The 12,771-nt window shown below is 46.8% G+C and overlaps 1 protein-coding gene across 3 annotated transcripts in view; it reads left to right on the forward strand.

The window, feature by feature from the left end:
* Positions 1 to 12,771, forward strand: part of SLC30A3 (solute carrier family 30 member 3) — a 534,152-nt gene that overhangs the window by 497,876 nt on the left and 23,505 nt on the right. For all 3 annotated transcript variants that reach the window (XM_078650094.1, XM_078650096.1, XM_078650095.1), the window contains exons 5-7: positions 5,951 to 6,170; positions 8,340 to 8,445; positions 12,494 to 12,628. In XM_078650094.1, the coding sequence (XP_078506220.1) occupies positions 5,951 to 6,170; positions 8,340 to 8,445; positions 12,494 to 12,628 (461 nt within the window). The remainder of the gene's footprint in view (positions 1 to 5,950; positions 6,171 to 8,339; positions 8,446 to 12,493; positions 12,629 to 12,771) is intronic.

Raw genomic sequence — 12,771 nt, forward strand, 5'->3', positions numbered from 1 at the left:
TCCCAACGCCATCCTCGCCACCCTGACTACGCCCACGTCCACGCCAGCATGGCCACAGATCCCCCGCTCGAGCCCTGGAAGTCGTGGGTGGACCGCTTGGAGAACTTCTTTGACGCTGCAGATATCGCGGCTCCCAGACGAAGGCCCATACTCATCCATATAGGCGTGGCAGACGTCCACAAGATTTCCAAACGGGTGAGAGAAGCCGGCCCGCCCAGGAACTACGCCTCGATACGCAACGCCATTACAGCCTACTTCAAGCCATTCGCCAGCCCCCAGCTTCCAGCTCCGCCAAGTCCGCCAAGCCCGCCAGCTCCCAGAGGAATATGTGGACGTGTTCTATGCCAGGCTGAAGGAACTCACAAGCACCTGCACCCTCCCAGACGAGGACGACGAAGTCCCGGCCCAGTTCATTCAGGGCTGTGCGTCCGCGAAACTGCGTGAAAGGGTCCTGCAGGAACACAACATGCCAATGAGGGAGATCTTATTACACAGAACAAGGGAACCCAAAAGTAGCGATAGGTCTGGGACCTTTGGGAATATAATGTTTCAAAAGACAATGGTCCCAAACATTAGCAACAAAGTAACAATCAAAATAAATATAGAGCAAAATTGAAATCTATATTTTAAACTGTCCAGCCGGACACACTTTAATAGTATAAATATTTGTTTTCAACAAAAGGAGAAGATAACAATACCCAAGGGGGACACAGCCTGTGTCCTACTATCACATTTAACATACAATTGCAATTGTATGTTAAATGTGATAGTAGGACACAGGCTGTGTCCCCCTTGGGTATTGTTATCTTCTCCTTTTGTTGAAAACAAATATTTATACAATTGCAATTGTATGTTAAATGTGATAGTAGGACACAGGCTGTGTCCCCCTTGGGTATTGTTATCTTCTCCTTTTGTTGAAAACAAATATTTATACTATTAAAGTGTGTCCGGCTGGACAGTTTAAAATATAGATTTCAATTTTGCTCTATATTTATTTTGATTGTTACTTTGTTGCTAATGTTTGGGACCATTGTCTTTTGAAACAATGAGGGAGATCTTAACACTTGGCCGCTCCAAGGAACTGTCGAAATCTAGGGCGTCACACATGGACCCTAAACCTGCCGCCGCCGTCAAAGAGGAACCGGTGTGCGCCCTTCGTACCGACGCCCAGGAATCGCAGCCTCGGACCACACGGCCGAAGACTGCCACGCCCGCTCAGAGCTCGCGCAATCGCCCCTGTGGATGGTGCGGAGGCCCGCCACCCCACGACGGAGCCTGCCCTGCGCAAGGAAAGACTTGCAGTGCAAGCGGAAAGGTAAATCACTTCTCTAAAGTGTGTCAATCTACACCGAGAAGAAGACAGGCAGGCCCACCTCGGAGAGTCCCCACAATCGAACCACCTCCCAATGGCCCAGTGAGCAGTGACATGAATGATGTTGAAGCTGATACCTCCACTGTTCACGTGGTCAGGATGCTGAAAACTCTAGCGGCCTCAACCCGCTACGCCCACTGGCAGCCCTCATTGACACCAGAGCCACCATCAACCTCATGGCAGCAGGCATCTACAGGAGTCTACCAAATCCTCCAACGCTCCGTCCCACCAGGGTACAAGTCTACGCCTACGGCACCAAACATCCAGGCCGATCTCTCTCACGAGGCCGCCCACGAGCAAGCCAAGGTGTATGTATCCCAAGAAGGCTCTGGGTTTCTGCTAGGCTGCAGAACTGCACAGGACCTCAACCTAATTCAGTTTGCGTTCACTGTACAGGCCAATGACCTGAACTACCTGCTGCAAGGGTTCGAGACACTATTTAAGGGAATCGGATGCCTGAAAGGCCTCGCAATCTGCCTACACATCGACAAGTCGGTCGCCCCGATTGCTCTCCGCCACCGGAGGATTGCTTTCCATCTGCGTCCCAAAGTAGAAGCGGAGCTGCGTCTTCTTGAGAAAGCCGGGATCATCAAACGGTGCGCGGCCCTACCCCGTAGGAGTCACCCATTGTCGTCGCGAAGAAGCCAAAACAACCTGACGCCGTCTGCATCTGTGTGGACATGAGAGTACCCAACCTCGCCATCAAGCGCGAGCGCCACCTGACCCCGACGGTGGACGACATCATCGGAGCACTGTCTGGCTCAAGGTGGTTTTCGAAAATGGACCTCCGCTCTGGATACCACCAGATTCTGCTCCATCCAGACTCTCGCCCTAATCCGACATTCTCCACCCATGCAGAACTCTGGTGCTACACTCGCCTCAATTTTGGAATCTCCAGCGCTGCCAAGGTTTTCCTGGAGATAGTCAGGAATGTCCTTCAAGGGCTGGACTGTGTCCTCAACGTCAGCAATGACATTCTCGTGCATGTGCCCAGTCTGGGAGAGCACATCCAACGCCTCCAAGCAGTGTTCACCCGGATCCGTGACAGCGGACTCACCCTCCACCGAGAGAAGTGCGAGTTCCTGAGGAGGTACATCAGTTTTTTGGTTACTGCTTCTCCGACAAAGGCATTGGCCCAGACCCGAACAAGGTAAAGGACATCCAAGACGCTCCCGCCCGACGTCAGTGTCCGGAATCTGCAGCTTCCTGGTCATGGTCACGTACTGCAGACGTTTTATCAAGAATCTATCAGACCTGACTGGCCCCCTGCGAGACCTCACCAAGACCACCAGCCACTGGGTGTGGGAGACCGAGCAAGAAGAGGCATTCCAAAGGACAAAAGCTGCCACAACCTTGGTGTAATTCGACCCCAGACATGAGTCCCAGCTGGTGGTAGATGCCAGCCCCACGGGCCTGGGAGCAGTTCTAGCCCAACAGCAAGCCTGTGGAGAATGGGCCCCGGTCGCCTACACCAGCAGGACCCTCACACCCACGGAGCAACACTACTCTCAAATCGAAAAAGAGGCCATCGCTATCCTGTGGGGATGTCGCCATTTCCACATTTATCTGTGTGGACACCCATTCATGGTGGTGACGGACCACAAACCACTCATCCCACTTTTTCAGGGGTCCTCGTCACGTCCTCCCCCGGGGATAGAAAAGTGGGTACTACAGCTCCAGGAGTTTCAATTGACTGTGGAGTACAGACCAGGCACCCGCAACCCAGCTGACTTTCTGTCCAGGCACGCCAGACCAGTCACAGAGCCAGAAGCGACAGCCATCGAGGAATATGTACGGATAATCATCGAAAGGTCCAGGCCCCTCCCTATCTCGTTAGAAGAAGTGGTACAGGCAACCAAGGCAGACGACTGCCTCCAGATCGCTAAACGAGCACTCTCCTCAGGAGACTGGAGGCCGCTCCAAAACCCAGCATCGTTTCGCACCACAGAAGCACAGACCACCTTGAAAGCCCTACACCAAGTGCGCCACGAACTATCAGTATCCACCGACGGCTGCCTTCTGAGAGGCCCTCGCCTTGTCTTACTGGGGTGCCTGACCCACCAAGCTGCCCTCCTCGCACATGGGGCGCTCCAAGGGATCGTGAAGTCGAAGAACCACCTCAGAAGCAAGGTCTGGTTCCCGGGTCTCGATCAACAAGTCGAGTCGATCATCCAGCGCTGCCTGGTGTGTCTGGCTACAAGCCTTCCCAGCTGTCCCGCCCCAGTCATCACAGAAGCAGGTCCCAACTTCCAATGGGAAAAGGCCAGGGCGGACTTCGCCAGTCTCCCCAGAGGAAAATATATGCTGGTAATTGTAGATGACTTTTCACGCTACCCTGAAGTTGAAATCATCTCCTCCACAGCAGCCGAGAGACGTCATCCCTAAACTTGAAAAGATCATGGCAACCCACGGTCTGATTGGGGAACTTCGAATGGATAACGGCCCGCCGTTCACCAGTGCAGAACTTTCGGACTACCTCGCGTCCCACCAAATCAAACATCGCCGGGTTACCCCCAGATGGCCCCAGGTGAACGGAGAGGTGGAACGACTGATGCGGACACTTAATAAAACTATCCAAAAAGCCCTGGCCGACGGCCATGTTCTCGAGCAAGCTCTGTACCAGTTTCTTCGGGAGTATCGTCTCACACCCCACTGCGCCACTGGGATCTCCCGAGCCGCCTGTGTTTTGGTCGGGTGGTGACCAACACCATCCCACACCATTCTGTTTGGACAGAGTCGCCAAACCCTCCAAACCAGTCGCTAGCACGGCGGACGAAAACCAACCAAGATGCCTCACGGAGGAGACACGCTGCAGAGAGTACAATCACGGTGGGTGATCAAGTGCTCGTACAAGATCGTCACCCTGGTGGGAAGTTCAGGATGCCGTTCGAGCTGGACCCATGGACAGTAACAGACGTCAAAGGCACGATGGTGACAGCGTCCCGAGGACATGAGAAAGTAACCCGGAATGTGTTTATTCTTCAAAAAGATCCCAGCTGATGAGTCGGAGGAGTTCCCGGTGCTCGACGGAACTAGCATCATGGAATTGGGCAATCCACAAGAACCAGAAGAAGATAGTGATCATCCCATGTCCATCCGTGGAGAAGCCAGCCGAACCACTCATGCCCCAGAAGAACCCCATGGCCAGGATTGCCGGAGCGGTTAGCCAGCACCAGAGACACGAAGTTGAGTGGAAGTGCCTCTGACCCGGTCAACCAGAGACAGTCAGGGCTGGTACAACCGGCGGCCCCATCCTCGTCCTTCCCAGAAGTACCAGGACTTTGTAGCCTGCTATCTACCACTGTAAGCCGGAACCAGAAAAGTCCAAGCGAACCAAGTAAAAATGTTCAACGAATATGTTACCTGTCAGAGATCTTTACATTTTTAAAGCTGTGTTGTGTACGCAGTTGAGTTTGTTTATTCCTTAGGCAAAGGAGGAATGTAATGTTGCCCTGCGGGGATCAGCCCACCTCACAGAGATTGTGAGGGGTGTAGCCCCAGGAGACCCCACAACGTCACGACAGTAGGCTGGCCCAACATACGCTCGGCCAGCATGTAGGGGAATCTAATAAAGAGCCCAGGGACCTGGGCGTGGACCAGTGTGAATCTGGCCAATAAACGCAACACCACATGTCTGTGTCCATTGATTGTAGGCCCTCAGCGCAGGACACTACAGGCAGGGTTGGGCCATTCCGGATGGACAAATGGATGTTGTTCCAGACTTAGCTAAATAGAAGCCTGGAGCTCTGTCAATGCAGGATTGATGTTGCCCGACTTAGTTACGCCCACTTGTTTTGTGTCCTCTTGAGCTTTGGAGTTTCTATGTTAGATATCCTAGGGTAGATTATGTTTAAATTACCCATCAGGAAAGAACCAGAGCCTCAATGAATATAATTTGTGGGCTCATCTGCATGAGTGGAAGGGGCCTTATATGCCTTATGAGTCGTTGTGATAAGGTTAATAGTGGGTCAAACATTTCTATTATTTTGGGGCAGTTTTTGCCAATGAAAGGGGGACTCCAAGTTCCTGCAGCCTTGGAAAAGAGAAGGAGATGCAAGCAGTCGCTCTCTTCAATGGTGCTTCAATGGTGGATATTTCTTTCTGGGAAAGAATAGTATGAAGGCTTGGGTATAAGCAGGAAATACAGCCAAGCATGGAGATTTAGTGGGAAAAGCATTATTAACGTAACACTCATAAGGTCAAAGTATGCCTCAAAGAATCGCAGAGCGCAAATGAGACACTGGACTGCACTATGAGCAGATTAAGGAGCTATCCCTTAAGTTTATGCTATCACCAATGTGTTTTATCCATCACACGTGGTCCTATGCTTACCATGGAAGTCGATTAAAGATTTTATATCACTAATTCGATCTTCATAATTTTGGATTAGCATTATATCAGATCTTTTATTTCAGATTACCATAAATTCAGCCTGATTAGTACCTACACAATTATTTCAGATGTTTTGTTTCTTTCTTTCAATTGTAATTCCTTTTTGTTAATAGTGGTAGGTTAAAATTGTAGATCGGTAATTGTGGTGATACACCCAAATAAAGCTATATGTTGCTTCCTTTGCAGAATGGCCTACATTCTTCACCAGTCCACTGCGTTTCATGGACACAGCCATGGGCCAGAGTACGAGACGATTGAAGACAGTCCCACCAGTGCCAATGGTGGATTTTCCTTGCACCTCAACCCTCCCGGCAACACCAGTGTGAGGGCTGCTTTTATTCACGTGATCGGAGACTTACTGCAGAGCATTGGAGTCCTAATTGCAGCCATCATAATCTACTTTAAGGTGCAGTTTCAGGGCAAACGCATGGGAAAAACCCATATTTATGAACAATTCAGTCATCTTACATAAATATTCTACCTCCCACCAATAAAAACATTTCCAGCCACAGCCTGCATCAAGGATGATCAACTGAATTCTAGAAGCCCCAGATCTATGCCAGATTTCAAGATATATTTAGATATAAGTTGCCTGATTCACTAAACCTTTTCTGGGAGGAGTGTGTGTTAGTCTTGTCTAAGGTGTCAATTACTCTTGATTATCTAGGCACGAGTCACAAAGGTTCTTCTGATCTTAGTAAATCACAAAACTTTTTCCAAGAGTAAGTATGCCTTTACTTCCAGTAGTTCAAGACCATGTGACAGTTAAGTCTTTAGTAAGAAACTATTTCTGCTAGGAAACGGTGGTAAATGAGACCTAGATATTCAGTTCTAATTCACTGCTAAGAATGGTTGAAGACACAACGAGTCACAGAAAAAGCTGTGTGAATCAACCTCAAAGAATTTATTTTAGTCAAGGGTTTGCCTAAATCCCAACATCTGATCTGACTCTTTTACTTATATTGGCTCCCCCGCCTCTACATATAACTTTGAGAATTCTACTCCAAATTCCTGTAAGTGATGAAAATATCTGTGGAACTGGCTACCAAAGTAAATCACAACGCTGTATCTTGTTTTAGGTAATAGGAATGCAAATTCTAATTTTCTATTTTTCACTAATTTGCAACCTCTAGAATTTCCTTTCAAAATCTCACCCTATAGTAACTTCAGTATATAACTCAAGGTGGGAACAAATAGCACTGGTGTGAGATGACAAAAAAATCAGAAATGTACATAAAATGTAGAAACCAAAATAAAGTCCAGGTATAAAACACTTTAAATGTATGAACAAGAGACCAAATGAGTTGGGGCAGAGGAGTCTGTGATGGTAAATCAGTGTTCTTTCTGCATCTCAGCTGGTGAAGTTTACTCCTGAATGAACAATGATAAACCAACTTGGTAGTGAGACTTTGGCGAATGTTCACTTCCACAAGAAAGGAGTTGCAAGGACAGGAACTCTCCTGCCAGGGTTTGTCCGTAATAATGTGGGTGTTTCTGGCTCCTGAGATCTGCCACTGATGTCAAAGAGGCTACATGATAGGAGCCAGACACCACCTACAGGCACAGTATAACAGGAGCTTAAGAGTGGTCCACCTGCATCAATGTCTATTGGGAGTTTCTAGAGGGAGATGCTGCTGCCCCTTGGCACTCATGGTCCTGCTGCTGCTACATCTGGTCTCAGGGGTTACAAAGGCAGCAGCAGCAGTATAAACAAACATGGGCCAAGAGCCATTTTTATTATTGATAGTTTCCACTTCTTGCCTTGATCATGGCCCCTCAGCAACAAATATGAGACTGTTCAGGATCTTAGAGTTGGACAAATAGCCAACCTGGTGATGTCATCAAGGTCACAGGTTGCATGATGTAACTTCCTGGGATTTTTGTGAATTGGCATCCATGTCTTCCTGCTGCTCCTAATGCTCCCTACCGCTACAGAGTGCAATATATTGGATCAGCTAAGGAGGGTGCACGTATAAGGCATGAAGTTGTGGCAGCTCTGAAAAGGAGGCCAGCCTGAAGAGGGGCTGATTGGAGACAGGTCTAAGTAGAAATCATCATCCACAGAGTGACTGGGAATGAGAGAGAAGGAAAATGGGTAAAAGGCAGACCAGGTTTTGCCTGATATGAAAAAGAAGGGGGGATTGGGTCATGTGGATTAGGAAGAAGGCCACAGAGGTGTCCTCTATTTGAGGGAAGTGCTGCAGACTAATGCACTCTCCACCACATTGGTGCTGAAGCCCACTAGAATTAGAAGAAAAATATTTTACCTGATGCCTTTGTGGCCCACAAAGGAGCAGTGTCTTTCAGGGGGTAGTTGAAAAGGGAGTATTTTTGGAACATATGGCAAAGCATAAAAATGTGCGATGTTACTATCAACCAGACATCATGGACAGTTTTAACCCACATAATTTTCTGGTTCTAAACATATGTAAAGTAACCTGTAATGTTTGGCAATAAACTCTTTCCTAGGTATCAGTGCAAATATGTGACCTGGATGTACTTCATTCGTACCAGTCTTTCGTGCTTCTCTGTTTAGGCCCCACATCACATAGACATCTTTGTTCTTGTTTTACAGCCTCAATGTAAAATTGCAGACCCCATCTGTACTTTCCTCTTCTCACTCTTCGTGTTGGGAACCACACTTACCATACTGCGAGATGTCTTCCGAGTCCTCATGGAAGGTAAGAAGTGTCATGATCAGTTTCCTGAATACCTTCCTGCCGTGTTAAGATGTTCCAATGGGTTATCCCTACAAGGGAAGGTGCGGAAGGTAAAACCACCAACACTGGACTACTACTATTCAAGATTGGTCAAACCCGCATATCGTACATCTTAATATAAAGCCTAAGCTCATCCCATGGAGAACAAGGAATGAACAGCTGAGCTAAAAATGTCACAACTTGTAACATGCTCTTTGTCAGCACTTGAGCTGGTAAACTTGGTTGATCATTCATGGATGGGTTGTCAGCCGGTTCCGTGCAAATATGCTGCAATATTGAATTGATAAATTCAGTGTGATGAATAAAAGGCACACCTAACCTGGGGTTGTGAGACAGTAGAGATATTGGAGGTGCCTCTCTGGTGGGCGGGGGGGCGGAAGTCAGAAATGAGTTCTCCCCCACTCCAGTCTCTTCTTCTTTCCACACATACTGTGCACATTATGTTTCTTCATTTCATCTCAGCCTCCCACCCCTGTACTTCCATCACTGTGTTCTCTGGAGTGCCTCACGAAGGATCCATGAGAGAGATTTCCTGTCCTGTTAGAACAAGGTAAAGGCTGGAGGTAGTAAGTCCAGCATAGAGAGGCACAAGTTGCACAGATTTACTTAGAGCATGCCTGGAAGGTGCGATGCAGGGCAGGTATAAATCAAGAACCCTAAAGAGCCAGGCAGGGCTCAGGCCTCTTTGACCAACCTACATTGATTGTTAGAGCACACATATTTAGGGCAATCCTCAAGCGAGGTCCCCTGCTGCTCTAATGTTTGCCAAAGTCCAGAGGTGGATTGTGGTGTTGGTCCTAAGGTTGAGCTGTTGATGCTTAGACAGGCCCTCCGTTCCTAATGCCAGCACCACAGATGTGAAGAAAACACTTCACTCAGTGTTTGATTGATCTCTTTGTAATACCCTCATGATGATATTTTATGTTTAGATCCCCCAAACGTTTAGGCCGCCCTTCTATTTAGTTCTTTCATCACGGCTGGGCCATCTCACGTGGTTGGTCATCCCAGTGCTTGGCCTTCCTTGTTCTTACCTCCTCCTGGGGTAGGCTCTCCTGATAGTCTCTCTTGCACCAAGAGCTGGGCCTTTTGTGTGGTCTGACCTCCAGTCTGGGACTTTTGTAGTGAAGCCACTAGATGCTCATTTATTAAAGACTGAGCAGCCAGGCAGCCTTCTCTGCACTGAGCACATCACTGATGTCCGCACATTCTATACAGAAAGTGCAGTGGAAGGAACATTCCAAGACTAGAGGAAAATACATCATAACTCAACACAACAACTTGTTGAGTGCTTGAACTACCACTAGACTCCTTCGGAGCATCGGTGCAAAGAAGGAGATGTAAAGAGGTAATATCAAGAAGTACAGACGTCACAGACCGAGCAGAGGAGGAGAGTCTTTACAGCTTTATAGAAATTCATTCATGTATTCAGGATGCTAGAAAACACTACCATGTGATCTTGCCAGCCTAAAGAGCTCTGTAATCTGGATTTTTCTGAACAGACATGCCTTGGGTCTGTTCTTAAGCACCCAGTGGTCAAGGACTTCTATAGGTTGGGGCTTTAGAGACCCAGAGGACTTTTTGTTTCTGTTATTTGAAGGTCATTGTTTAATGAGGAGCAGATTGACAGGTAAAAGGCTCATATCTAGGTTATAGTGAGGAGGAGGCTAACGTTTGTATGTAGCAAGTCCACATGCTTACATACACCTTGAGGATGGGAGAAAAACCTTTGAATTTGACCCTCTGGAGCACATGATTTTGCAGTCTTTGCAGTGACATGTTTGAGATCAGAACAGAGTGCATTGCTGTAGGCTGGCCATCATTGTGGCCATCAGTGTGGTCCTTGTCAACTGCATCTGCATAAACTGAAGTACATTCATGAAGATTGGTAGGTTAGCACGTCATATTACATTGTTAATTTGTTGAGTGAGCAATAGATCTGTGTCCTATATGGTTCCTAAAGCCCTTCCTTTATTTGAGGTTATTGGGGTAGTAGGGTCTTTGAGGTCATTCAAAATGAAGCATGCTTTGATCTGACCCTGTCAAAATTAGGATCTCACCATTTCAGAAAAAGATCACACCCAGTCTTACCCAAAAGCAAATTGCAAGCACATTCTATTCAGAACATTTTGGACCCCACGCCGATTGGCTTTCTTGGGCCTTGTGGAAAATAGTGACTGTTGGAGTTGTAATACTAAGAACGCCAACTTATACCATATGTTATATGATTGCCCCTCACTATGCACGTTCTTGAAAAATATACACATCATTGATGACATCTTCCACACCAAACTCCCCAGGAACTTATCGTTCTCCATCTGTGGCCACTTTAGTCCCCCACATACAATGGGCCTTCGGGAGGAGGAATGCCTACTCTTCGACCTAATGTGTTTTTTTTGGGCCATAAGACTATTTAATCGCCGTTGAAATCTCTGAGCAATGCTTCCAGTAATGCCTAGTGAGAATGATTGCATTATAACAGAGCAGCACAGTCAATGATGTCTACCCAATATCCCTGGATCTCGGCCAACAAATCTTTGTGGAACAACATTGACCACTATTTGGAGTTAGTCAGACCACCATAGTATCCTCTCACCGATGACATCTTCCAACAACAACTTAAGACACTATCGAATTGTGCTGCAGTTATCAGAATACTGTCTGATGTTTTACCATCTATCCGTCTAAACTAATCTTTCCACAAGGTTTATCCTACTTCAGTAGGTTAATGCAGCAACCTTTCTCTCTCTCATCTCCCCCCTTTTATTTTGGTTCCCTCCTTAGCGGTCAGCCGATGTTTGTCATATATGCCTTTGTTGTGTGTTTTGTCCTCTGTTTTTTCTGCGTTTATAACTGTACTGTTGCGCTCGACTGACAGAATAATTGGTAATGCTTTTACTTCCTGTAAAAATGCTAACCTCTCTTTATTTGTGTTGAAATCCCAATAGAAAATAGTGCAATAAAAAGAAATTACTAGGATCTGTCCCTTTGATATGTTCAAGCTGACCGTGTCACTCCATGTCACTTTCTGTCCTATACTAACTGTTCTTCAAAACTAAATACTACTGAGCTCTTCCCACTGACTCGCTACCTCTACCAGTATAAGCTTGAACCATAACCATATTCTCAAACAACTCTACTGCTATGCAAATACGCAGTACAGTAGGACAACCAAGCGGTTGAATAATAGACTTTCCTTTTGTTCCCATTATTCAAGGTGACACATTAGGATTGCAGATCAATACATAACTGAAGCATCCTCATCGAAAAGAACAATACATTAACATTCCTTTAGACTTGCATGCAACGAATCAGTATTCTGACTTTAATAATCGTCCATAACATACCACTAACTGCAACACTACAAACTAACTCTAGGCTGCATGAAGTAGCATGCTACCCATCCGCAAAGTGCTTCAACACTTTGTCAGGAGTAGTAAGCACTATCAATGTGTGTAATACATAGAATTACCTCATATTTGTAGTTCCAGTTGTCCCCAGTGGAAGGGCAAGATCGGCTCAGTGAAGTGGAAATGAACTATTGTCTAAAACATTGTAATAATGAAATAAATTATCCCCCCCCCCACCCCGAAAAGGCATTCGCTATAGGACCACAGGAAGCTCATGGTAAGACGTAGCTGTTGTGGTGAAGGGAGCAGAGCCTGATTTAGCCCTTGATCCTTCTCCCAAAGCCATATCCTAGGTGCAGTATAAGAGATCTGAATCTCTATTTATTTGAATGACTATAGCATAAATAGAATATTTTGAGTCTTCTTAGCATGGCAGTAAACAATCTGCTAGATTGCAGATACCCTGACATAGTTGTATGTCAGTGCCAGGATAGTAGGGTATTCCCTGGAGTTTCCTCCTTGTGGCAAACATGTCTGAGCAGTTAGTTCTACCTAGCAGCCCATTAACATATCTGCTGAGGACCCACCCCAGACTGTGCGTTTACCTGCATCTCCTGTCAACTAAAGCTTTTGCTTTTTTGTCTGTCCCGCTGACTGTCTAGGTGTGCCCAGGGAAATCTCTTTCAATGCTGTGAAGGAAGTCCTGTTGTCTGTGAAGGGAGTGAGAGCCACACATGGTCTTCGGTTGTGGGCGCTTACTCTCAGTCAGAATGTAGTATCAGTTCACATTGCAATCGGTAAGTTTCATTCCACAGGAATTATTTGTTGCTAGCACTGACTCCTGGGATTGCATGGGCGTTGGTATTTCTGTCTTAATGATGTTGACCTCCGCTCCCAACATTTTTACTTTCTCCATTACACAAGAGAAATAATTGATTAA

The sequence above is a fragment of the Lissotriton helveticus genome, chromosome 6, assembly GCF_964261635.1.
Source record: "Lissotriton helveticus chromosome 6, aLisHel1.1, whole genome shotgun sequence".
Classification (NCBI taxonomy): domain Eukaryota; kingdom Metazoa; phylum Chordata; class Amphibia; order Caudata; family Salamandridae; genus Lissotriton; species Lissotriton helveticus.